Here is a 27,809-nt window from a genome sequence, read left to right as displayed (position 1 = left end):
ATGAGTAATAGCCTCATTCACATGCATTTGCATGTGATGAGCGCTATCCCATTTACTCCGCGTCGGACGCGTATTAAATAGGCGCTAATCCCCTTGTTGCATTAGGGGGTGGATTAGCGCCTATTAACCCATGTCCGACTGCAGGTTATACAGTGCGCTTGGCTGAACTCACTGTATTGCATCGGCCCCACTGTATTCAAAGCCTTGCAGTCCTGTGAGAACAATGTGGGAGGTTGAGCACCACATAGCTCACTCTTACGAGGTGCAGAAGCCTATTGGCTGTTCCTGGGCTGGCAAGTCAACAACTGGTTTTGGCCTCACTTTGCCTTTGGCACTGTGGATAAGCTAGGATCTACCTGATTATAAAAATAAAATGCTCGAACAGCAAAGGTAGAAAAAAGCATTTTATTTTCAGTTTGTGAATGGAATGTATCAGCCTTTAGGATGTGTGTATCTTGGATATCCTTGTATTTGCTCATGAAACCTCATGTCCAGGCATTTCTCTGGATAACAGGATCACTTGACACCAGAATGAGGTTGCCAATTGGCTCCAGACTTGCCTGACAAGTTTGATCCAACCCTGGGGTTACCCCACTGCATGCAGGTAATTGTCGATCTGATTTGCCTATTGCAATCCCTAAGAAAAGTAAGACTACAAGATCCTGTCTTCAATGGCGTAAACCCAGGATTGGATTAACAGAGTTTGGCAAATCTGGAGCCTGTTGGCAATTCTAGGCTGAGCTCTGACTTACTATTTCAGCCAGAATGGAGTTCTCTGACTGGGGGGGGGGGGGGGGGGGGAAGAATTTTCCTTAAGCACGCAAGGCACTAGAGTCTGCTCCTGATGTCCAGTAATGAGTCTTCACATAGTTATGGTGTTCCAAAACAAACTCTCTTTACTGTGAAATGTCTTCTATTTAAATTACTTGGCAGGTATCCGGTACACCTTTTGGTGTAGTTTCCTTAATACAGTATGACAATAGAGAATTAGATGTTCGGATCCTTCTCTGCATCCCTTTTCGGATCTCCTCTTTCCTCCTGGAATTAAAGTTCCTTCTTCCACTGGATAAGTTGTTTTCAATGCTTTAATCTCGGCTTCTCTCATCTCTGATGCCTTTGACTGAGCACCAGATGGACAACTCTCTCTTTTCTCTTTTCCTGCAGGGTGTCTGATTTTCACCTTGATGTATCAGCTAGGCTGGTTGATGACCTGTTCTTATATCTTTTTTTTTTTTTTTACTTTTTATTTATTGAAATTACAATTAATACATCCAAGAAATTTCTTGTTGAGAATGGTACCAGATATGAAACACATCAAAATATTAACAAAGAAGAAAAGAAGAAACCCCATCTTATACCCCATCCGTCCATGATAAAGAGGGGATATAGCAAAGAAAATACCCAAAGTAATATAATAATAATAGAAAAAGATATATGCTAATTTAGTTGTTGTCGTCCTACATATCTAAGTGCATATAAAACTCAAGGATACAAAGTAGCTTCTAGTCGAGGGAGAGCCGAAGGCCCTGCAAAGAAATCCTTTCATTGATAAATTTAGCAAGTTGAGACAGCTCGTAAAAAATATATATTCCACTCCACTAATTTTGATCATACATTAACAAAGAAATTTAGCCTCAATAATGCTCCAAGTTGTAACCCAGCTGGTCTCATCAATAAAAATATTTTCCTTAGTCTGTGTAATCTTAGCTATATCTGCATACATACTTTTTGTAATCTAAATATTTGTAACACCCAGCTTGCGAAAAAAGAGCTTAAATAAGTAATCTGTAGCTGAAGCGATCAACAAAGTTATTATAAGAGTGGCAGGAACCACATCTTCCTCAGTAGATTTTTTCCCGAAAAGAAGTGAAGTTCAAGACATCCATAGAAACGTGATCTAAACCAACAGCTTCATCATAAACCTTTAAAAAAAAAAGGGGCAAATAAAACATGACCTTGCAACTGGAGCCAACAGCTTTTCTGGTATTTGGAGCAGTGGCGTAGCCACGGGTGGGCAGGTGCCCACCCAACTTAGACCCAGGCCCACCCAACTGGCACCGGAACTGCAAGGCTGTCGCGGGATCCCATCCCCGCGACAGCGAACAAGAGAACCCACGCCTCGCGCGCCATCACGGCACACATGGGGAAGCGCTGCTGCGGCCGTATGGCCAACCGGTCTTCCTGTTCGGGGGGGAGTGGAAGCGCCGCGCGCAGCTTCCGCTTCCTCCCCCCAATGCAGGAAGATCAGCTGCCTCTCCTGCTGCCACCCGTTCTCCTGCTATCTTCGGGCCAATAACTTCCTGTTTGGGGGTGGGGGAGCGGAAGCGCCGCGCACAGGTTCCGCTTTCTCCCCCAAAGCAGGAAGATCAGCTGCCTCTCCTGCTGCCACCGGCCTCCTGCTATCTTCGGGCGTCCGGCCGTATGGCCCGCCGATCTTCCTGCTTGGGGGTGGGGGGGAGGAAGCGGACGTTGTGCGCTGCGCTTCCGCTCCCCCCCCCCGACAGGAAGTTCGGCGGGCCATACGGCCGGACGCCCGAAGATAGCAGGAGGCCGGTGGCAGCAGGAGAGGCAGCTGATCTTCCTGCTTTGGGGGAGGAAGTGGAAGCTGTGCACGTGCTTGAATGTGGATGAGAATGGGAGTGTGTGTGGGTGAAAACTGGAGCCTGGGTGTGTATGTGGGTGAGAATGGAAGCTTGAATATGTGGGTGAATGGGAGCTCGAATGTGTGTATGTGTGGTTGAGAATGGGAGCCTGGGTTTGTGGGTGGGTGAGAATGGGAGCTTGATTGTGTGTATGTATGGGTGAGAATGGGAGCCTGGGTTTGTGGGTGGGTGAGAATGGGAGCTTGATTGTGTGTATATATGGGTGAGAATGAGAGCCTGGGTTTGTGTGGGTGGGTGAGAATGGAAGCTTGAATATGTGGATAAGAATGGGTGCTTGAATGTGTGTATGTGTGGGTGAGAATAGGACCTTAAATGTGTATATGTATGGATGAGAATGGGAGCTTGAATATGTGTGGGTGAGACTGGGAGCATGGGTTTGTGGGTGGGAATGGGAGTCTGGGTTTATGTGTGTGGGTGAGAATGGGTGCCTGGATGTGCGTCTGTGTGTGCATAAGAATATAAGCCTGGGGAGGGGTGAGAAAGTGAGAACTTGTATGTGTGTCTGCAGAGAATGTGAGCTTGGGGGGGGGGGGAAGCATATGAGAGTGAGAGCTTGAGTGTGTGAGAGGGAGTCTGTGAGAGAAAGCGTGTGCGTGTATGTGTGTGTGTGTGTGTGTGTGTGTGTGGAAGGGAAGAAGACAGTAATAGAAGAAAGACACTGAAAAGGAATTAGGAAATGAGCTATAAGGGAAAAAATGGGAAAAAGAGACCAGGACCAACTGATTAGAAAAATACAAAGATCAGACAACAAAGGTAAAAATATATATCTATATTTTGAGATGTTAGCAATTTAAATATAAGCAACACAACCGCTCTCTCAAAATTTATGGACAGGTAGGAGCCGTGTATAAAATCGTAATAATAAGAAGGCTAAAGTACCACAAATCACCGTGAATTATGTTTGTATCATTAAGTAAACCTCATACTTAGGCGTAGATGTGAATACTATGCTGCATAATTTGGCATTATTTATCAGTAAAAAAACAACTAGTAGACCTGCATGCCTACAGCCCACCCATGTTAACCTTGTGCCCACCCAAAAAATCAATTCTGGCTACGCCACTGATTTGGAGAACTTCCATGAAAAACTTTCTAAATATTTCCAGGGGGGGGGGGGGAGCAAACTCCTTCCTTTGAAAATGTATCAACCTAATATTCCTGCAGTGCACTGAGTGGTCAAGAAGCTCTACTTTACTGTGTAACGATAAGCAACCTTTTGGAAACAGAACATTTTGAGTCTTGAAGATCCTGAATTCTAGACTTCGCATTTTCAACTTGTTGTACAGGCTCTGATAATTGACTTTTGCAATTAGAAAGTTCAGTTGAAAACCCTTGTGGAGCAGTAACAAATTGCCCCAGCTAGAGGGAAAGTTTGGTAATGGCTTCCCATATGACCTCTAATATAATCTCTGCAGGCTTGATTAAAACATACCTTGATGTTGCAGCTTCCGGTCACTGTTCCAGTAGAGAACCAGCCATGGATGTCGCCGATAAAGCCTCACACCCATTCGAGGAAGCAGAGTCTTCTTCCTTCTCCCCCACAGAACGGAAGCTCACTTCACCTGGGCTGAGATGCCGGTCTGACAAACATACTGAAGTTCTCAGCTCCTGCCGACCGCTGGTGTGGTCAACCCTCGGCAGGTCTGGAGTTACTTCTTCCTGCTCCGGGGCCTTGTAGCGCCGGCCGCACAGAAGCAGTATGCTGTTCCAGGGAGAAAGACACCAAGTCAGGAGGGCCCAGATGGGATCCCGCCTCCAACAATACCATCCTCAAGGCACTTATGGGATGAACTTCCCCATCACTGATAAAGGTGCAGCCAATACAGGAAAGGTGCAATTTGTCCATGAAAAAGGAACATTTTTAAAGAATGTGCAGAATCAAATAATAATATGGGACAGAGAGCTCAGACTAGGGACAGCTAACTGCAGCCATCTTGACTCCTCCTCCAGTACCTTTCTACCACCTTTTTATTTCCAGGTCCTGAAAGAACTCTGACCAAGGGTTTTCTTCTCTTGAAGACAAATTATGAAGATATACTCTTTCTACTTGTCGAAACTCTCCATGGCAGATATTACAATCGGCCCAGAAAATCACCTGGTATACCACCACAGGGAGCAACCTGTGTGGCCCCATTGCAGGCCATGAGAATTCATCTTCCCTCAAGCTCCACTATCAACTCCTCTAGAATCTTCTCTTGGATCACTATATAAACCCAGAATTAATCCACTGAGACCCATCCTATGGTATAACCTTATCAAATGGCTCAACCCACTCACTACACTTTTGTTGGGAGCAGCACAGTACCTGGTAAGAGGTCCATAGGCCCCTAGCATTCACTATGGGGTAGATTTTAAAATATTGTGTGTATGTCTGTGGGCGCACGCTACCCGGTGCGCACACATGGATGCACGCATGTTATAAAATGCCAGGTCGGTGCACGCAAGGGGGGAGGGGAAGATTTTTACATTTACGCACGGCGATGCATTGGGGCCTTCCCCAGTTCCCTCCCAACCCCCTAGCCTGACCTCCCTTTCCCTTCCCCTATCCTAACCCCCCCCACCCCCAAATCATTAACTTACCTTTTGAACCTGCTTCTGAGCAGGAGCAAGTTGCATGCGCCGGCACCCTGCCGGCACGCGATCCCCCAGCACAGTGGCAAATGGGCGCTTACACGCATCCCAGGGGTTTACAGACATGGCTGGGCCTTTGAAAATTGGCCTGGCGCACGTAGGTGATTTAAAATCTGGCGCTATAAGAGGAAATGCATTTCTGATTTTATTTCTCCGGTGTTATACCACATGCAGAGTATGACTTCTTAGGATTTCCATTTTGGTTTTTGTCTGCACCTTTTCTGTTTTCTAATGTGTTGTCATTTAGTCAATATTTGGGTAGGGGGTCTGTCTGTGTTTTGCTATTTATTTATTTATTTTATTTTATATTCCACCTTTCAGCACTTCAAAGAGGACTACATTCAGGTACTGTACTGTAGGAATTTTGTGTGGTTTCTGTGTAGGGGCCTGTATAGTCTAATCTATAGGGATGTGAATCGTTTTTTGAACGGTACATTTTGCTGTACGGCAAAACTTGAATCGTTTTGCCGTACAGCAAAATGGCGCCGACCATGCCGTACGGTCGGCGCCATTTTGCTGTACGGCAAAATGATTCGAGTTTAGGAGGTCGTTCCCGGACCCCCGCTGGACTTTTGGCAAGTCTTGTGGGGGTCAGGAGACCCCCCCCCCAAGCTGGCCAAAAGTCCCTGGGGGTCCAGCGGGGGTCCGGGAGTGATCTCCTGGACGCGTGACGTCGGGAGCTAGGAATCAAAATGGCGCCGGCGCTACCTTTGCCCTGTCACATGATAAGGGCAAAGGGCCACCAGCGCCATTTCTCTTCACAGCAGCCGTGGGCAGAGAGCGGGACATCGCGCCGGGATCATCGCGCCGGGACCCCAGGTCATTTAAAACATTTGGGGGGGGTTCGGGAGGGTGGGGGTTTGTTTTAAAGGTTCGGGGTGGGTGTTAGGGTTTTTTTGGTGTGCTGGTTTTCCCACCCCCTATTTAACGATACAATACAAATGCCCCTGACGATAAATCGTGGGCATTTGTATTGTATCGTGCACTCTAACGATTTTGGACGATTTTAAAATTATCTGACGATAATTTTAATCGTTCAAAAATGATTCACATCCCTAGTAAAAACACCACCACAGAATTTTCTAACCTGTGCTGCAGAACCTACCACCACCGAGCTGCTGCAGGACACCTGGATCCCCCTCTGTGCTGTACCTCTTCTATGGAGAAAAGAAGGATTTGGCTTTTTGGTGCAATCATGCCACATCTTTCATGAGCACTAAATCCACAAGAAGAAAATAAAGCAAGCACTATCACTCCCTCTTCCCAAAATAAAATACTAAGATAATTATTGAATGTTCTTAGGAGACACTGAAAGCAGTGCGTGTGCCTTGGAGAGAAGGCAGCTGGTCCTTTGGGGTAATGTGTGACGCGAGGCACTATGGCTGGAGGCCTCATGTCCACCGGTTGTTGGGAAATTATCATGGAAATCACATGCTCTTTGTTGATGAAGTGGGATCATTTTATAGAACTCCTAAGACAAAGACTTTCAAATGGAAATGTGCACAGAGGGTGGGATTCATTGGTGGCAGCTGGACATCTACTCCTACTAATGACTTCCTGGGGTGTTCAATCTGTCCATTTCAGGCAGGGACAGGGTTAGGGCTGGCCAAGGCCAGGCAGAGTGGCCCACGAGTTCTCTTTCAAATGGATTTCTCTACAAGAATATCATTCCATAATATTAAGTTTGTATCAATTGCAAATTTTACATTGAAACGATGATTTAAATTCCTCAAAAGGTGAATTTTTAAACTGGTGTGTGGACGTCTATGTGCGCGTGGGTCCCGGCACATGCATACGGCTGCGCCAATTTTATAACATGCGCACGTTATAAAATACGCTAGCCGCGTGCACGTGTGTGAGTACTGTCTCGTGCGTGCAGGGTGTGTGGAGGGGGGGGGGGAATTTTAGTACATGTGCACGGCGATGGACTAGGCTTTTTCCCAGTTCCCTCCCAGTCTGCTTCAATAAAGGAGTAGACTGGGAAGGAACTTCCTAAACCCCCTAGCTAACCTACCTTCCTTTTCCCCTATCCTCCCCGACCCCTAATACTCCTGTATCTTTTTTTGTTTGTTTGTTTTTATACTTACCTGCTCGCCGGAGAAGTAGTAGGTTGCATGGCCCAGCCAGCTGCCGGCGTGCACTTCAGCGGGACATGCCTAATGGCGCTGTTGCGGCCCACCCAGACCCTGCCACCTGCCCGCCGTTTTTTTCAGCAGGCTGGTCTTCAGTGTGTACCAGGAGATATGAGCATGGCCAAAGCCCTTTGAAAATGCCCGCAGCGTGTGGTCCGGCCACCCATGTATTTTCTGGTTTTTACATACGCTGGCCAATTAAAATTAGCCCGTTTGTGTCTAATCTGCAGCATCACGGAGTGCAGCTACACTTGGGGAAGTGTAGCAAGTTTGCTTACCATAAATGGTGTTCTCTGTAGACAGCAGGATGAATTAGCCAAGATGTGGGTGACGTCACCAAACGGACCTCTCTTAGGGGGTCATTAAAAAACGCCTTTAACACAAGCAAAAATGCCATAACGCATAGTGCTATGCAAATTAGAAAAAGGGGAGGAGTTTGGGGCAGGCTGGCTTTAATGTGTATTTTAACTACACCTTAGCTGTGAGAGAGAGAGAGAGAGAGAGAGAGAACCTAGCCATAATGCCCTCAATACTAGGTAGGTATTTATACCTCTATATGAGGCCTATCTAGTCATTCGAGGTGAGGATTAAGTATTAGTGTAGGGGTTAGGGGCCACTTTGACATTCAAAGTGAGATGTACAAACAGAACAGTGCACTCTTGTGAAGATTTGATGACTTTTGGAGTGAGGAAACTCACTCCAAGATGAGATTTGTGCAATGTTCTCTCAACCTAGCTTGATGGACTTGCACTGTTCTGTTCGTACATCTCACTTTGAATGTCAAAGTGGCCTAACCCCTACACTAATACTTAATCCTCACCTCGAGTTACTAGGTGGGCCTCATATAGAGGTATAAAATACTACCTAGTATTGAGGGCATGATGGTCGGTTTCTCTCTCTCTCTCCTGATAGCTAGGCTGGCTCTCCAGGAGCTGTAATACCTATGCGAAGTGCTAAGATAGCACACTTTGCGATAAACTGCCTATTAACATAAAACATGCCCCTTTTCCTATCGCATGTGATATTTAGTGCATTTTTATAAATCCAGCCCTTAGCTAGTAGAGCTTTTGTGGGAATTCAGGCTCGAGCATTGCCTTGTGAGCCCCGCTCAGTCAATTTTATAGCTAATTCTAGCTAAGTTGTTGACTCTTCATGGAGGCAAATGGGTATTTAGCATGGCTAATTCATCCTTCTGTCCAAAGAGAACACCATTTACGCAGTTAGCCTGGGTTTGGCCGCGCGTTTTTGACGTGCTAGCTTTACCCCTTATACAGTAAGGGGTAATAGCGCGTCGAAAACGCGCGGCCAACCCCCCTCCCCCCAAAACTAATAGCGCCCGCAACATGCAAATGCATGTTGATGGCCCTATTACTTATTCCCGCGCGATCCAGAAAGCAAAATGTGCAGTGAAGCCGCATATTTTACTTTCAAAAATTAACACCTGCACAAAGGCTGGCGTTACTTTCTGCCGGCGCCAGGGAAGTGTACAGAAAAGCAGAAAAAACTGCTTTTCTGTACACCCTCCGACTTAATATCATAGCGATATTAAGTCGGAGGCCCCAAAATTAAAAAAAAAATTAAAAAAAAAAATTTTAAATCAGCCCGCGGGTCAGAAGACAGATGCTCAATTACATCAGCATCTGTTTTCCGAACCTGAGGCTGTTAGCAGGTTTGAGAACAGACGCTGGCAAAATTGAGCGTCGGCTGTCAAACTCGCTGACAGCCGCTGCTCCTGTCAAAAAAGAGGCGCTAGGGACGCGCTAGTGTCCCTAGCGCCTCTTTTTACCGTGGGCCCTCATTTGCATACTAAATCGCGTGCACAGGAGAGTGGCCTGTGTGCGCGTCAGGAGAGCGGGTGCTCACCTCGGAGCGCTGGCTCTCCCGCGGGCTTTACTGTATCGGCCTGTTACTGAGTAAGCAACCTGGACTCCACCATGAAGAGCAGGCAGACTACTGGGTAAACAGTTTATGCAAAACTGCTTGTCCCAATTTACTGTCAGTCTTTGAGAGATTGTCCAGACAGTAATGGGATGACCACTTTGTAGCTTTGCAGATGTGTTTGTGGTTTGGCTCTCAGATGAGCCATGGCTCTAGTTTGATGAGCCCTGACTGTGTCTGTAATTTGAGGCCTGCTAGCATAAAGCAGTGCACAATGCTGTTTGCTAGCCAATTTGACAGTAGAGATGTGAATCGTGTGGTCGATCGTCTTAACGATCGATTTCGGCTGGGAGGGGGAGGGAATCGGATCGTCGCAGTTTGGGTTTTTTAAATATCGTTTAAATCGTGTAAATCGAAAACCGGCACACTAAACCATCCCTAAAACCCACCCCGACCCTTTAAAATAAATCCCCCACCCTCCCGAACCCCCCCAAAATGCCTTAAATTACCTGGGGTCCAGTGGGGGGGAGGGCGGGAAAACCGGCACACTAAAACAAGCCTAAAACTCACCCGACCCTTTACAATAAATCCCCCACCCTCCCGAACCCCCCCCCAAATGCCTTAAATTACCTGGGGTCCAGAGGAAGGGTCCCGGTGTGATCTCTTTCTCTCGGACCTCCGTGCGTTGTTTTTGTCCCCCGACGGCAGGAGATCGCTCCCAGACCCCCGCTGGACCCCCAGGGACTTTTGGCCAGCTTGGGGGGGCCTCCTGACCCCCACAAGACTTGCCAAAAGTCCAGCGGGGTCCGGGAACGACTTCCTGCACGCGAATCGATTTTCCGTATGGAAAAACGATTCGCGGTAGGAGATCGCTCCCGGACCCCCGCTGGACCCCCAGGGACTTTTGGCCAGCTTGGGGGGGCCTCCTGACCCCCACAAGACTTGCCAAAAGTCCAGCGGGGTCCGGGAACGACTTCCTGCACGCGAATCGATTTTCCGTATGGAAAAACGATTCGCGGTAGGAGATCGCTCCCGGACCCCCGCTGGACCCCCAGGGACTTTTGGCCAGCTTGGGGGGGGGGCCTCCTGACCCCCACAAGACTTGCCAAAAGTCCAGCGGGGGTCCGGAACGACCTCCTGCAGTCGAACCGTGTTGCCGTACGGCCGATGCCATTTTGCGCCATTTTGCACCAAAATGGCGCATCTCCTGCCGGAAAACCAAAAAAAGCCACTGTGCATGCAGTGCAAACCTGGGGAAATGGAAAGAGAAATATAGCACCTAACACAGTCCCAGGATCTGCAATAATGCACAGAAACTAACCCGCACACAAAGTTACACCTGCATTGTGGAACAAATAACAACCTTATCTACAAATATTAAATCAGGTCCTAAACACTAATACACCTTCTATTAGGAAAACAGAACAAGCCAAGCTGCTATAGATCCCCACACAGAAATAACTGTAAAACTATATTAATAAATGTTTCAAAACAGCTGAACAGAATAACGTCAAACAATTAAAACTCATAAAAATTATTAAAAATTGTCTAAATATCAATAAAATATTTCAAAACAGCAGGCACATCACATAATACTCAATAATTAAAATGGCAGTCAATCAAGAAAAATAAACTTAAAATGCCACCTTTACTTACCTTCTCCAGCAACTCTCCTACTCCTTTCCCTTGAAAGCACAAACCAGGAGCAGCAGCGGCTGCTGAAGCTCTGTCCTCACGATCCTCTTCTTTAGGGCCCATAAGTTTCTCTCACCCCCCCCCCCCCAATTAAACCCTACGACCATTCTCTGTCTCACACACAGACACCAGTCACCTCCCTGCCTAGTCTTATCTCTTTCTCTGTCTCACACACCCCCCAGTCATCTCCCTAACCAGTCTCTGTCTCTCACATACACCCCAGTCACCTCCCTGCCCAGATTCTGTCTCTCACACACATCCCAGTCACCGCCCTGCCCAGTCTGTCTCTCACACACACCTCAGTCACCTCCCTGCCCAGTCTCTGTCTCTCACACACATCCCAGTCACCTCCCTGTCATGTCTGTCTCTTACACACACACCGTCACCTCCCTGCCCAGTCTCTGTCTCTCTCAAACACCCGTCACCTCCCTGCCCAGTCTCTGTCTCTCTCAAACACCCGTCACCTCCCTGCCCAGTCTCTGTCTCTCACACACACCCAGTCACCTCCCTGCCCAGTCTCTGTCTCTCACACACATCCCAGTCACCTCCCTGCCCAGTCTCTGTCTCTCACAAACACTTTGCTTAGAGCCCCAATGCTGTGTTCCCCTTTAATTTCACAGTAGCAGATTTCCTAAGGCTGCCGCTGCCTTCTCAGCCGCACTGAAGCAGTAAACATTTCTTTTAGAAAAATATGCCACAGCACTCAAGCCTTTCTTCTGGCTGTCGGGATATCCCTAGGCTCCCACAGCCCCCCCATCTGCCTACTTTAACGGCTGCTGGGAGCTCCAATTGCCCCAACTGTAATCAGCATGGCTGAGTGCCACTTTTACTTTAAACGCGGTTCTGCCACATTCACTGTTGCATCGGGGGGGGGGGGGGGGGGGGGGAGGAATCCCTACTCTATTGTGGTTCCTGGCGCGGCTGGCCTTTTTTGTTTGTGGCTCGCCGCTGTGTTTAATTTCAGCACTTCTAGCCTGTGGCGGCCACAGGGTCGGGCTTCTTCGCCTCCATGGGCCTGGACACTGTCACTCCTCCCAGCCCCCCTCAAACCACCCCACCCCCAGGCTATGAGATGCCCCCCTTCTTCCTGCCCCACTGGCCAGTCAGAGGCTTCCTCCTCCCACTGGCAGGAAGAATGGAGGAGGCTTCCAACTGGCCCGCGGGGACAGGCAGAAGGGAGGAGGTTTCCCATTGGCCCACGGGGGCAGGAAAAAGGTAAAGGGAAGTATAACTGGGGCTGTGGGACACCGGGAGCCGCGACACACCAGCTGGTGCTTGGCGACATATTGGTTGAGAAGCGCTGCTCTGGATGTCAGCAAAATCCTTACGGACCCTGCATGTTGCTTTATTGCCATTAAATGTTTTATGTATAGAAAGCAATTTGTGTTGGTAATAGTTAATGTGTATGGCCCTAATGAGCGATAGGCATATTACAGATAGCTGGTTTGGATATTGGAGGATTTCTCAGTAGCTCCCTATATCATAGGTGGGGATTGGAACAGCTGCTTGGATCCTGCACTAGATCGGTCATCCCAGGCTAGGTCAGTTAAGGGAAAAGCGGACAGATTATATTTGATGCAGTGTTTGGGATTAATAGGCATCTAGAAGACCCAATACCCTTTAGGCAGAGATTATACATATTTTTCTCAAAGACATAATACTTATAGCTAAATTGATTTTTTTTCTCTGTGTTGTAGCGTTGGTAACACTGGCTGGGCTAATGGATATATTGACCTCTGATCATCAGCCAGTATTACTGCTCATGAACATATCTGAAATATGGAGGTAGACAGGGGATGGCAATTTAATGTCCCTTTTGGGCAATGATCAGTTCTATGCTATGATCTCAGAGGGTCAAAATGAGTTTTGCAAAGTGCATGAGGGTAAAGAACAAAACCCTGTAGTTCTATGGGAGAAACTTAAAAGTGGTGGTAAGATGCTAGATCATTAGGTTCACAAGCCACCTTAATGGAGAGGTGCAAACATGAAAAATCTTTGGAGTATAGAATTAGACAACTAGAAATTAGGTACACAGCTACCTGTTTCCTCAGAGTGTACAAGGCCCTGCAGAAATATAGGGAAGTGCTTCAGAGCCTCCAGGTCCTTTGTGTGGAGAGGTCAATTAAGTTTGCAAGGCAAAAGATATACAAGCATGAAAATAAAACTAGATCTATTTTGGCAAAGATGCTAAGGAAGAGAGTGTTACAAACACATCTAAGTGGTATTTGGGGGAAGCATAACATTGTGACTCACCAGCTTCTTGTGATTAATAGTTTTTAGAGAGTTCTATGCAGATTTTTACTCTGCTCATAAGGAGTGCAGCCTATAGGAGATAAATACCTATCTGGGAATGGTAGCTCTCTCTGGGTTGATATACAAATGTTCGTTTGGCTGCCCCTATAATGCCGGCTGAAATATTAGTCTGTGACTGGGCTACGAATCCAGGGCCAGATGGGTTTCTCTCTTGATTTTTATAAGTAATTTTCACAAGAGCTAGTTCCTACTTAGTTCAAAGTTTTAATTATTTGCAGCAGTCCCCTGAGACTGACAGTAGTTTATTGGAAACTGCCATAGTGCTTATATATAAAAAGGGATGGGACAGATTAGACCCCAGCTCTTATCAGCCAAAATCTTTACTGAATTCCAACATAAAACTTTTGGCTCAGGTGCTTCAAATTAGACTAGAGAATGTTATGGTACATCTGATTAAGCCTCATTAAATTGGTTTTATTAATGGTAGGCTGTCAACAGCCAGCACTTGCAGATTGTTTAACATTATATCCCTAGCTGAGAAGGATAGAGTGGTGGGGATGGTGGCGATACTTGACAAGGAAAAGGCCTTTGATAGATTTCAGTGGCCTTTTTATTCTTCATATTGGAGAAATGTGGTATTCCAGGTTAATTCTGTGGCTGGATAATGGCTTTGTATCATCAGCCTAAGGGTTAGGTGCCTACAAACGGCTACAGATTGAGTTTGTTTCTCCTTTCTGCTGGTACTGGGCAGGGGTGTCCTCTGTCCCCACTACTATTTGACTTGGTGATCGAGGTTCTGGCCCAACGGATTCAGGCATGCCCAATGTGTCTGGATTCTGGGCTGAGGCAGTGAATAACAGCTGTTTTTTCCTTATATTTGGATGATGTCATTTTATTTCTTTCAAATCCTAAACCATCTGGTCCCAGGCTGCTGCGGTTGATTAGCAAATATGGCAGGATCTTAGATTATAAGGTAAACTTTAGTAATTTTGAGATTTTTCCTATAGAGGCAGAAACTGACCAAGACATACCTAGATAGTTAAGGACAGTATTATTTGGGTATTTATGTGACCAGGGATCTTGCAGCTTTTTATAGGACTAATGTGCCAGTAGATGGCAGAATGCAAAGGGACCTGCATGACTGGGATTATTACTTTGTATCATGGGCTGGTCACATAGATATCTGAAAAATAAACATCCTACCTAGCTGTTCCGTTATCTGCCAGATAGCTTCTTCACTACTCTCCATAGTATGATTTCTAAATTTATATGGCATAAGTGCTTATGTATTAAATTACACTTTTGGGGGGGCTAAGGAGAGGGGTGGGATGAGCTCCCCAATTTACAGGTTTATTATTGGACAGGTCAGCTTCAAGGAGTTCTAGTGTGATTGCATAAGGATGCCATTGAACTCATTGGACTCGCATTTAGTAGAGACAGTTGATCTTTCTTATCTGTTGCTCCAACTGACCACATCTCTATGGGTCAGTTGAATGGGATAGTTTGGTCTCCTCATATTTCTTATGCTGATGATGTGGAAGGTTGTGGGCCTCAGTCTGGGACTTTCTCAGATTATCCCTTCTTCACTTTATTCTCTAAGGGGAACCCTTCTTTGTCTCTTCATAGTTTTAGCATAGATGCATTGGATTGGTTGACATTTGTGGTGCCTTAATGGGAGGAGGAAAGCGTTAAGATATAAATCTGTTTTGGACCTCCGCTTGGAGTACAGGGTCCAGGCATTGTCCCAGGTCTTTTACATTAGGATGTTGGAGGCACTCAAGCGGAATGGGGATAGAGGAAGGAAACACGTGTCTCCTTCCCAATTTGAGAGAGTATTTATTCAAGACGACATCCCTAGATGGAGAATTTGTCTGCTATATAAAGCTAAGCTTGGTTGCTTACTTGCCAATCACCCACCGCTTAACTGTATTGCACAATGGAACAGACCTTAACGCTGGATGAGGCCAACTGGAAATTGATATGGAAGGCAGTTCACAAAATATTGATATGTAAAAGGAGAGTTGAACTGATAGTGAAGTTGCTACACCATACCTACAGATATCCACATTTTTATTGTCTTTCTCCTGGGTCTTCTAGGCTATGTTGGAGGAGGTGTGGGCTAGAAGATTCTTACTTCCACATGTGGTGGACATGTCCTACAGTTGCAGCCTTCTGGAGATGTTTCAGACAGGTGATCTTCAAGATACTGGGTGGGGATCTTGTTCTCACACCGGAATTAATGTTCTTGGGGTGAGCAATGGCTGGGTCACCCCTAAGAAGATATTAGATCAACTGATTCATGCAGGTAGATTCACCATCACAATGCTGTGGAAATCTGCCCCATTTTTAGAAATGTGGCATAAACAAATTTATGCTATTGCCTTAATTGAAAAATTGACATTTATGCTAAAACACAATATTTATTTATTTAAGTTCTTTTAATATACCGATGCTCAAGACAAGGTCTTATCGTACCGGTTTACAATAAACAAGGGGGGGAAACCAGTTAACACAGGAAGCGAAAGTTACATTAAAACAGGGAAGTTGAACATGGCTGTTTGAAGAAAAAGGGATAGATTAACAATTTCTATTCTAAATGTATAGAAGAGCCGATCAGCAAGGAGCGGTTGCTTCTCTGTTAAACTTAAATACATATTTACATAATGGAGATTCAATTGCAAAGTTAATATACATGAGCGGTTCTAGAATAGCAGATACTTAATGCAGCTGGAAGAGGACATCAATCGAGGGGTGGAGGTCCTTGCGGGTACCATAGGTTTCTTCAGCGATAAGCTTGGGCGAAGAGCCAAGTTTTCAGGTTTTTTCTGAATGTGAGATGACAATGTTCCTGGCGTAGATCTGGTGGGAGAGAGTTCCAGTGATGTGGTCCCGCGGTGGAAAGCGCTCGTTTTTCGATGGAGTTATGTTTAGTGGAACTGCTGGGAGGAACTTGTAGGGAGCCTCTGTATGCAGATCTGGTTGGCCTTGATGAGGAGTATAATTTGAGGGGTATGGTGAGTTGCAGAGAAGATTGATGATATATGGATTTGGTAGCCAATGAACAATATGACAATATATGGTAAGATTTGGAACAGCTTTTGGGACTATTGGGTTATAAGAGGTGGGTAAATATTTTGGCAGCTGTGCCTATGGAGGCCATTATGCTGATGAAGTGAGGTTTTCTGTGATATGTATTGTCATGTGCTTTCAGTGTGTGTTTATATTCTGATATTCTGTAATAGTACTAGACTTGTACTTGTTCTGTCTCTTGAATGGTGCTGTACTGCCCTTGTTAAAATAAAGTTAAAAATATTTAACTAGAATAATCTTTTTTTCTCCTTTTGGAAATAGGATTCTGACCAACACCAACAAAAGAGATCACAATACCCCTGTCCTTCGGAACCTTCACTGGCTACCAATCAAATACAGAATTCTCTACAAAGTTCTAACGATAATCCACAAAGCCTTTCACAATCTTGCTCCACTCGATCTAAGTATCCCTCTGTGGCCCCACTCTTCCTCCAGACCAGTTAGAAGTGTCTACAAAGGAATTCTATACACCCCCCCCAGCCAAGACCTCTTTAAGGAAACGCACCCTTTCAACAGCTGGCCCCCCCACAATGGAATGCTCTCCCCCCCGGACCTGCGTCAAGAACCGTGCCCGCTGACTTTCAAAAAAAAGCTCAAAACGTGGCTATTCAGCCAAGCTTTCCCCTATTCTGATGATCACCACGCCATATAAAGACAGAAACACCCTGGCCACTCCTTCGAACATCTCTCCTTTGGATATCTATCTCTCTCGTCCGTCTTGAGCATTGGTTATCCTTCTCATAACTGGCCTCTTATATTGTCCTTGACCAGGGCATCCCTACCTGCAATCAAGACTCTGCCTCTTTTCTTTCATTACAACAAATGACTTAACTCAGACTGGCTTAACTCCCTACCCTTCCTTTCCACTCCTGCTCTTTCCTTCGCTCCACTAGTTCCTACCTACCTCCTGTGCCCACTGCCACACAGCCGCCTCCTATTATCCTCAGTTATATTTCCCCTTATTCTCTCACCCCTGTCCCGTATGCTCCCGAGTTAATTTATTATCTGCTGGTTATTACTATCTGTTAATTTTAATTGTTAATATTCGAATTACCGTTATAGTTGGCGCTTTACTTGAATGTCATATTAGCAGTTTGTTATCTACCCTAGGTATTTATTTTCATTGTCCCCCCTGTTGCATGTAATGCTCTTATGCAACTACTGTTTCAATGTAAACCGATGTGATATGCATTTGCTACATGAACGCCGGTATAGAAAAATTCAAAATAAATAAATAAATAGATTATTACAATAGCAATAGTTTATTACAAGAAGATTTGTAGCTAGATTTTACATATAGCAAACGTTCTCTTGAAGCATCTCAGTAGCTCAATAGTTAATGCTTGTAAAGCAGGCATGGCCTAGAGGTTAAAGCGTGGGGCTGAGAACCAGGAAAACCACCCCTTGTGATTCTGAACAAGAAACTTTATCTCCCAATGCCTCAAGTAAGTACTGATTTAGAGGCCAATGCAATAATCTGAGCTTTAAAATGGTGTGCTGAAGTGCAGCACAGTTTAACGCAGATTAAATTTGTTATTTTTAACTACTGCTGCAGTAAGCTAATGATATGCTAATGCATTGGGAGTTAAAATGTGCATTCAGCTGCCTCCACTTACCTGGATATGTCCGTGCTTATCAGTCTATCTGGCCAGCCTCAGAAAAATCTTTATTTTTTTGCCTGTCCATCACCAGATAGGAATACTGGAAACTTTACTCCACTTCTGACCAGGCATGAAGTTTCCAGCATTACAAAAATGTGTGTTCAGCTAGCACATTGGGACAGCATACTTAATGCCCTCATTAGCATGAAATTTCCATACGAGGGTACTAAGCTGACCACACATTTTGCAATATACATTTTGTTAGGGTAAAACTCCTTACTGCATTAGCAGTAAGGTTTACGCTCACAAAATGAGCGTTCAAGAGCAGGTAAATATGTGCATTCGGATGATCACACTTTTCTGCATTTGGCCTGTCACATTTGGGGAAGGAACATATTGCACCTAAATTACTAATAATGCTGTAAACTGCCTTGAGCATTATTTGGAAAGGCAGGCTAAAAATCCAAATTTTATATTTATTCACTTACTCCCTGTCAGAAGAGGTTAAATAAAAAATAAATAAGTTCCGAAACCTTGCTGGCTTTGCAGCCTTCACACTCCCTTACAGCAAGTGCACTCTTTCAGAACTGAACGAACCTGCTTAAAGCAATCCAGTTGCAAATTGACCCCCTTCAACACACATACACACACACACACACAAAAGTTAGGATTCCCCCCTTTTTAATTTTTTATTTTATTTCACTCCTGAGACAAAACAGCTGTTTTCAAGGTTTTGAAAGTGCTCCATTATTCTGATACAATTGACACATAGACATAGGATAAACCAATGCAGTGAGAAACCCAGGGTGGTGAGGAGGAGGAGGAGGAGGTCACAATAAAAAGGTGCAAGCCTTTTATTCTAAACAAATGTAAAAAACTATATAGATATAGATATACATATATTAACTCTGACTAAAAGAAGTATGACACATGAATAAGACCAAAAGAGGGTATGAGCAAGCCATGATATAGGATAGTTGATAACCTGAAGAAATTGGTAGAACTGCTTTACCTAAGGAATGATAACAGTGCTTATTTACACTGGGGTAGCTCCCATATGAGAATGCTATATTTTAATTAGTAATAATTAAGAAGGGAGGTGGGGGGGGGGGGGAAGTGCCCTCCCTGATTGGAGAATCCTGTATTCTACTCATTGCTGCTTTGGAAGGAACTCTCTGAGGGGTAGTGCATAACTTTTATTGTCAACTGTATCACCACTGATATCAGTGCCAAATAAAAGCATTCAAGACCCCCTGGACAGTTTATACCACACACAGATCCCCTTTCCCTTGCTCAGTGTTGCATCACATGTCACCCACAACCGCAACAGTTGGGAGGGGATGAGGGGGAATTAATGATGAATTAACCTATTTGTATGGACAAGAGAGCAGACATAAGACTCCATTAAAACCAGCAAGGGTATTTTCGAGCTGGGTAACAGGAAATCTTTCAAGCGATAAGGGTCTTGAGTAACTTTTGCTTTAGTTGCTTTATCTAAATCAGCAGGGCATGCTCACTTTCAAATACCAGTTTCTGTAGTTTTCTGAAGATTATCACTCTTGCCTCTGTGTGTGAAAGTTTAAGTGTGTGTGTGTGTGTGTGTAAGTGCAAGTTTAAATGTAACAAAGATCTCAGAAATCCAATTTGGATTTCATCCTTTGGACACAGTACAGAAATTCTTCCACTTATTAGCTTGGATTTCTTTAGACATGGTTTTGAAATGTCTACCAGTTATGTATTAATTCTCTTGGATATTTCTGCTGTGTTTGATACAGTGAACCATCAAATACAGTTATCCCATTTAAAGAGCTTCGGGATTTCAGGAGCAGTGTTGAAATGGTTTACATTTTTTTTTAATCAAATCATGTATGGCAGGTGAGAATGAAAAACCAGACATAAGATTGGCATCACATAGAATCTGGTGTCCCACAGGGATCTACTTTGTCTGGATTCCTGTTTAATGTGTATCTGCGTCCAGTTTGTTGCCTCCCCACAAACTTGGCAGTAGGCGACAGGCTGTATGCCACTGATATTCAGTTTTTTGTGCCTCTGACAGCTACATTAACTGAGACAATGGAAACTGTCAGTAGGTGCGCCTATGTGCAATTAGACAATGAATGATATTTAATAGGCTGGCACTTAACATTGGCAAAATGGAGTGGATGATATTGAGCAGAGTCCCAATGAACAATCTTCCCGCTCTTAAATTTGAGGAGTTGGTAATTCCTGTCTCCCAACAGGTGAGGAATTTAGGGATTCACTTAGAAGCAGAACTGTCGCTGAAGCAACAGATTAAAATAGTAGTGACAAGTGCCTTTTTCAAACTGCATTTTGTTACGGGACTTAAAACCATATCTGTCATCTAATGATTTTCACACTGTCTTGCAGGCTTTAGTAATTTTCAAAACTAGATTACTTTAATTCACTTTATGATGGAACATAAAGTGTTTATGTTTTGAAAGGCTAGCAGGTTGTGCAGAATGTGGGTGCGAGAATGGTGACTGGGTCTAGATTGCATGATCATATTACTCCAGTCCTGCAATCACTGCACTAGCTACCCATATTCTGGAGACTCCAATTCAAGATAGTAACACTGATCCATTGTGCTTCAAGTTTATGTAAGTTCATTACTGAAAATCTATAAGACCCCAAGAGCACTGAGATCAGGAGGGCTGCTTGCTGCACCTTCAATTCAACAGGTATGGTTGAATGAGACTAGAGAGAGAGCACATTTTTAGTTGCAGGTCCACTTTTGTGAAATAGATTACCTGATGACATCAAACTAATTCAATGCTATTTAACTTTTAAAGAACAAATGATGGCTTTCTATTTTAAGCAGGCATACTATGCAATGGGAATTTAACCTCTTCTAAAGCAGTATCACCTGCTATTAGACAGAAGGGAGAGAGTGACTGTTCATTTGTTATCACTGTTATTAATATTTGTTACTGTAGTATATTAGGTTCTGTAATGATGAATGCATGTATATTTGTAACCCACCAAGTACATTGGATTGTGCGGGCTAAAAATCTTTTAAAGTAAAAAGTAGTTCCAAGAGGCAGTGAAAATATTAGGATAAAGTACACAAAAGAAGGTATTCCTACAATAAAGGATTTTGACTAAGAAATCAGCTTTCTACAGACTTACAGCTCTCTGGCTTTGCCCTGTTGGAGCTACCCGTATGAGATAATCCTTGCAGAGAGAGATGCGTGCACAGACAGATGGTTCCCTCTTTCCTTGTCTGTCTTCTTTGCATTGTGGATGTGTGTGTGTGAAATGGTGAAAATCCTCGATGGGTATCTACATCTAAACTGGTACCAGCTATGCAGCACTTTTCATAGGACCAGCCATAAGAATGACCCAATGATGATGCTGCACGCGAGTGTCTGAGACTACACAGATCTCTTCAGATGGATTACATCCAAAAACGGTACCTATGTGGCCATGAAAGCTCATATCCTGACTTTACAAATAAAGGGAGAATGCCCTGCTGATGCCAGCACTGCTTTTATAGGAGGAAGAAGGGGAGAGCACTGCATTCACTTGGACATTGACAAACAGGACTGCCTATAAACCATTGCCTGTGGGCATAGATGTTCAATTGCCACACAGATTTTACACAGGCAGCATATAAATGCTGGTTATTTGTCCTGGTTTCTAGTCCACAAAATTCCTGGGCTGTACCAATGGCTGAAAATCTGGAGATATTTGTCCACTGATATTTTTTTCTAAAGCTGTGAAAAAGATAGGGCAGCTAGGAGGATATTCCCATGGAGTTTAACTCCTGTGCATAATATTTTGCATAACCCAAATTCTGCAGAAAAGAGGCTATCCTGCATACACAAGTGGTCTTCATTGACAGTTGTCAACTGTACAGGATTAATTCTACTTTAATTTGGGGTTGATGGGGAAGGGGCACGTATGCTCAAGTGATCACTCACATAATGGATGGGCACTTGCTTAACTTCCTGACAAAAGCTACTGGTATGGCATATACCTGAGTATATCATCTTAATTGCAACATAAATAAGATGGAGATAAAAGGGTTACATTAGTATAGGTCAAACTTTTCTTTGCAAGGTAGAAAATCTTGCAAACATTACCCAAAATATTAACACCTTTTTTAAAATCAGGGTCCAGTTTTGGTTACAATTTCATTTTGTTTTTGTGAGTTTTAACAGTCTTACTGAGGATTCACTAATCCATGCACCAGAAGGTTCAACCAAGAAGTCCATGGCATAGGCTGGAGTTTTGATAGAACCGTCTTCCCTCCACCTTTATTTTTAGTTTTTGGCGTTCTGTGTACAAGTCCATAGGAGCAGAGGATTGGAGGCACCACTACTGCGACTCTCGACTTGGATGCATGGAGGAATCGTCAAAGAGAGGATTTTTCACCTCCATTTCTCCAGTCTGTAACATCACGGTTAACAAAAAGAGAGGAGAAATATTTTTTTAAAAATGCAAAAAAGAAGAGGATAAAGGTTAGAAATATTCACAATCACACACAAGCTTATACTTTAAATGTTTCTTGTTGACCACTGCAATTGGCCTTCTCCTCCTTCAAACACAATATTGTACCTGGCTGGGCAGCCCTGTGTAAACCAACACTGTCATACAGGAAGAAAAAAATCTCACTCTTTAATGACATTACAATGCACCGTTTGTGATATCAGAAAACATTACAGAGGGAGATTTTAAGATCATTAACCACACATTGATACACTGAACAAATGAATGCGTAAACACTACAGAATCAGCCAGAGCATGTTACATAACAAATTTCGGAATGTGATCCATAATCCTGCTAACCCCAAAAGGAATACATATACTGCCATAGCATGCTAAAATATTGTATCTCTGTAGAACATCTATACAGAATAATTTGGGATGACAACTAAATTAAAATAATTTAGTGTTCAGCATGCCGGTGAGTGGTAAAGTGTTAACTTTACCTAAACCTTAGCCAGATAAATAAAGTGTTAACTTTACCTAGAATTTAGCCAGATAAATATACCCGATTAAGATTGCCCAGGAAATTTTTGGACAACTGTTCTTCCACTCAGACTTATCCAGCTGAATTCTGCTGAATATCAGTACATACTGGTTAAAGTTTAAGGCTGCCTCTTTTTACTGAGTTATACCATGTGTGAGTAAGGCATTAACCAGGACAAAATTAACCAGGGAGTGGAGGGAAATTTAGAATTCTCAGTTTTTGTCTGGGTGAACTTCAAATGCTACCTGGACAAAGACTGAATATTGACCTTTAAGCAGTTAAAGTAAACATTATTTCCCTTTTCCATTTTTTTTTAAATTTCAGGTTTAAGTGTGAAAAGTTGTTTTTCAAAAAGATTTCTCCTACAAATCTTAGTAAACCAGAATGCTGTGCAGGCATCACTGTACCATGTGAAGTATGAATCTAATGCAAACACCTAAAAGTGGTGTGTGTGTATATATCTATATATGTGCACAGGCACATGAATAAACACACACACACACACACACACACACAAGCTTGAATAAAAAGAAATACAGAACTAAGAAACAAAATTTAGTAGTACAAAAAAAAGAGAAACATAGGAACAAGACCATGAGAGGAGTCAAAACCCCCAAGAAATAAACAAGTTGATATTTTGAGTACTCTGGTAACTACCGTTGTTTTAGAAAAAATATAGTTTTAGTAGAGTTTTTCTCTACCTCCTCCAACACAATAAATTTGACTTCTAGTCATTTAAAGGACTAAAATGGCACCGAAGCTGTATATTTCTTAGTGACATGGTTCTAGGTTTCTGCCAGTTGGTGCAGCTGGCACATTTGTACTTTTGAGGATATGTCCAGGATCACAGAGACTAAAGAAATGAAGGTGCTCCACAGGAGACCCCCTCTCCTCCCTGCAGGAAGTATGAGGGGAGGAAATGAAGTTAAATGCCTCCCGTCTCTGTGCCTTCTGTCCGCTCTCCTTTAAAAGGCCCTCTAAACACAGAGCTCCAATGGATGGAGGGTAGGGGGATGGGGGCAGGGGTCTTCCAAAAAGGGGACCTGAAAGCCTCACAGGAACTGCTCGCTCATTCCCCAGACTGCCAGTGTGCAAAAAAAAGCAATTTAACAGTCTTGTAAAGATGTAATGATGACCCTTAATCTAAACTATGTTGGCTTATTACTGCCAACCATTACCATGTGAAAGGCTTTACTGAAGCCCCCTGTGGAGTCTTTCTGATCTGTACATTGTAACCCTGCAACAAGAACTCAGAGACCTTAGCACTGTAGGATAAACTCTGTGATACCTTATATCTACAGGCATATTTTTCATACCCATTCTTGAGTTAATCAGAGGAAAACAATATGTATCCCAAATGTACCGTATGAGGGGAATCCAAGATTCCTCCACAAGAGAAGGGGTTATGGCAAAGGTCTCAAACAAAGGGTTACTTCAGCCTTCCTCCTCCTCTGACGAGGCAGCACTGGACTTATTTACATGCATCCAATCTCAGACAATGCAAAAATGGAAGAAGTCTTAGAGTCCCCTCACATCCATCATTCACAGGTCAACACTGACCCATCCCACCTCTTTTGCTTCGGCAGTAGAAATCCACTTTTCCTGCATGCTTCAAATTTTACTTTGTATTTTATGGTGCTCTGCAGGCCGTTTCAGAACATGAGGCCTGTGGCAATGTAACCTGCTTCCCCCAGTGACAGCTGCTCTGCAAGCCTATGGGAAGCTGTGCCAATGCTGCTGCAGAGTAGGGGTGTGTCGGGAAAAAAGCTTTTGTTTTTCTTTCACTAAATGTTCTCTCTTTTTTTTTTTTCAGTTCATCTCTGTATTTTAATGTGTGCCAAAATACAGAAACAAAAAAAAAAATAAAAAATTGTTAGTTTGTTTACTTTTGCTTTGAAAATGACATGAAACCAAACAAATGTCACTGATGTTTTCAACACTGTTTAAAATCACTGAACATCCCCTACTGCAGAGGATTGATTTGATGTAACAGTGCGGCGTAGAGAGCAAAGGCCAAGTTTACCACAGCTCTGGATTCAGGGCATAAACTACTCTAGGTTCTTCAATGAACATATCCCCAAGTAAAAATGCCAAGGTAAAATTGAAGCAATATTTGCACTGGAGCAAATTTCCGCTACATTTGCCTCTTCGTTTCTTGCTTAATGTAACATAGTAAATGATGGCTGATAAAGACCAAAATGGTGCACCTAGTCTGCCCAGCAGATGGTAACTAAGCCTGTACTGCCGCTCCGTGCAGGTTCTGTTTAGAGCTGTACAAGCAATTAAAAAGAAAAAGCCAGTAGCACTGTAGTGCAGTTCAATAATAAGGTTAATAGAAGTGGAAAGAGAAGGGGAGTTTTGTTTTGCGAATGGAGGAGGGGCACTTCCCTTTCACAAGAAAGGAGACATGAATCAAACTAGCAAGTATGTTATAAAAGATTATTGCCAGTAGCCGATATAGAATTAATTCAACTTTACGGTGCTGAAATCATGAATCTCACGAATGTTTTTATTATGTTGCTACTGGGATGTAGCAATAAAAAATATGCAAGACTTACGATACAAAATCTGTCAACAAATTAAAAATGGATGCAGACCATTTTTCATTGCTGTTTGTTTTACTGAGCCTTAGAACTAGTACAGAATGTTGCTTTTCTTCTCTGCATTCCCACTATAGGTACTTACAGGGGCCAGTCCAGGGCACTCGTAGACCGTAAAATCTCCATCTTCGTTTTCTTCATCAGACGTTGTAGCTGAGTCTGGAAGTTTGGGCTCATCTTTTTGCCTTAAAACAAACAGTGGGAAATGTATGAATTACAGTTACATAGTTGTTAAGATAGAAAGAAGACCAGTGGTCCTTCAAGATGGGCCTCCTCTCATCCCTTTGTAGTAGTGACTGCATTTCCAGATGTTCTGGCCTTTGAAGAAAAGAGCCTGATTGTGACACCCACATTACCATAGTTTCCCTAGAAGTCTAATATACTATACACAGTTTGCATTCAAATCCATATTTCCCTGAAGAAGAGTTATTTCTTTCTAGTCCACCAGATACAGACCAGCTCAGACCTTTCTTTTAATCTCCCATCCCAGTCCTTTTATTCTTCTATAAGTAAATTAGAAAACCAGTCCTATATCAGGCTGTCCCCAGGGGCCAGTAAGCTGTGGGGCTGACCAAATTCAAACCAGTAGAGTGGTTAGAGGTTACTGCCCATTCATAGTAGAGATGTGCATTCGTTTATCACGAATTAGGCAATTTTTTCGAAATTGCCTAATTCGTCGGGGGTCGGGGGCCCCAAACCCCGAAACGGATTTTCCCCGCACTTTGGGGAAAATTTGTTTTTCGGGTTTGTTCGGGGGGAGGGGCACATTGTATTTTTTTTTAAATAAAAAAACACCCCAAGCATTAAAATTTACTATAATACAAACCCCCCCCACCATCCCGATCCCTCCCCAAGACTTACTAACATCCCTGGTGGTCCAGCAGGGTCCCACGAGTGATTTCTCCCTCCATGCTGTCTGGCCTGCCTCGCATCAAAATGGCGCTGATAGCCTTTGACCTACTGTGTCACAGGGGCTACCGGTGCCATTGGTCAGCCCCTGTCACATGGTAGGAGCAATGGATGGCCGGTGCCATTTAGTGGACAAGTTAGCCGGCTAACTTGTCCCATATATTCAATGTGATAAACGTCCTGCTGAATATACTTGTTTAAACTTATCCGGCTACATGTACCAGCTAACTTTAAAACATAACCGGCTACGTTTGAATATAGCCCGTTAGGTTATAAAGTTAGGTGAATACATATAGCCTAATAAGTTGCTACTTATCCAGATATCTTTAACAGATATCCAGGTTAAGTAGCACTGTCAAGAGTCAGCATAAAAAAAAAAAAAATATCCAAGAGGCCATGGCTTTTTCCATAAATTACCCTGCCTTGCCCAGCGTTCTTGAAATCACAAAAATTTCCCGACCGTCTTTCTTCCCCTCCTTCTACAGTTTCGTTTTTACATTTGAAATCACAAGCCGAGACCTCCCACCTTAGCTCCCCCATCCTCCCCAATGGCAAAAGCTCTCTCTGCCGGGAGCAAGGGTCTCACTCACTCCCTCCCAGTGGCTCCAGCGCTGCATCTGATATGCCCAGTTGACACTTCCAGCACTCCCAAACTGAGGGCAGATTATGCTTCCAGTGCTGCCTATCAGATGCAGCGCTGGAGCCGCTGGGAGCGGGTGAGACCCTCGCTCCTGGCAGAGATAGTTTTTGCCACTGGGGGAGGTGGGATGGGATGCGGGGGTCTAACTTTTTTTTTTTTAAGACTGCAAGAAGGGGTTTTCAAAGTATGGGGGGTGGGGTCATGACTCGTGATCACAAATTTAAAAATGAAACTGGGGAAGGAGGGGGTGGGATGATGGCCCGTAAGTTTTAGTGATTTCAAGAGTGCTGGCGAGACACAGCAATTTATGGAAACAGTTAAAAGCCGTGGCCTCTTGGATATCTTTTTTTTTTTTTTTTTAATGCAGATACTGACAGCACTACTTATCCGGATATCTTTTAAAGATATCCGGGAAAATTATAATTATAAAAATAAAATAAAATAAACCAAAAATGAAATCCGGGTATGTAGCAACTTATTTGGCCACACAAGGCCAGCTAACTTTACACCTGATATTCGCCTAGATCAACCAGATATCTCAGCCCGTCCCTGGACCACCTCTTTTATATCCGGCTATAATTCAGCCAGATAAGTGCCTGAATTGCCACATTTGCTATTTTAGATGGATAACCTTTGAGTTATCCGTCTGAACAGGTTTGGAATATGGACCCCGGGAAAACTAGTGACTCCAGTAAGGTGATGGATTTGGGGAACCTTGAAGACT

General features: G+C 43.8%; 1 protein-coding gene across 1 annotated transcript in view; it reads right to left on the bottom strand.

Annotated features, from left to right (window-relative positions):
- Nucleotides 1-22,281: 22,281 nt before the first annotated feature.
- The window catches only part of NPDC1 (neural proliferation, differentiation and control 1), a 126,030-nt gene continuing 120,502 nt past the window's right edge, over nt 22,282-27,809 (bottom strand). Inside the window, exons 11-12 of the mRNA XM_029613509.1 lie at nt 25,622-25,721; nt 22,282-22,353 (exon numbers count right to left, since the gene is read on the bottom strand). Coding sequence (XP_029469369.1) covers nt 22,282-22,353; nt 25,622-25,721 — 172 coding nt within the window. The remainder of the gene's footprint in view (nt 22,354-25,621; nt 25,722-27,809) is intronic.

The sequence above is a fragment of the Rhinatrema bivittatum genome, chromosome 8 (assembly GCF_901001135.1).
Source record: "Rhinatrema bivittatum chromosome 8, aRhiBiv1.1, whole genome shotgun sequence".
Taxonomy (NCBI): Eukaryota; Metazoa; Chordata; class Amphibia; order Gymnophiona; family Rhinatrematidae; genus Rhinatrema; species Rhinatrema bivittatum.
The sequence above is the reverse complement of the archived record's forward strand: the minus strand, read 5'-3'. Positions and strand labels throughout refer to the sequence as shown.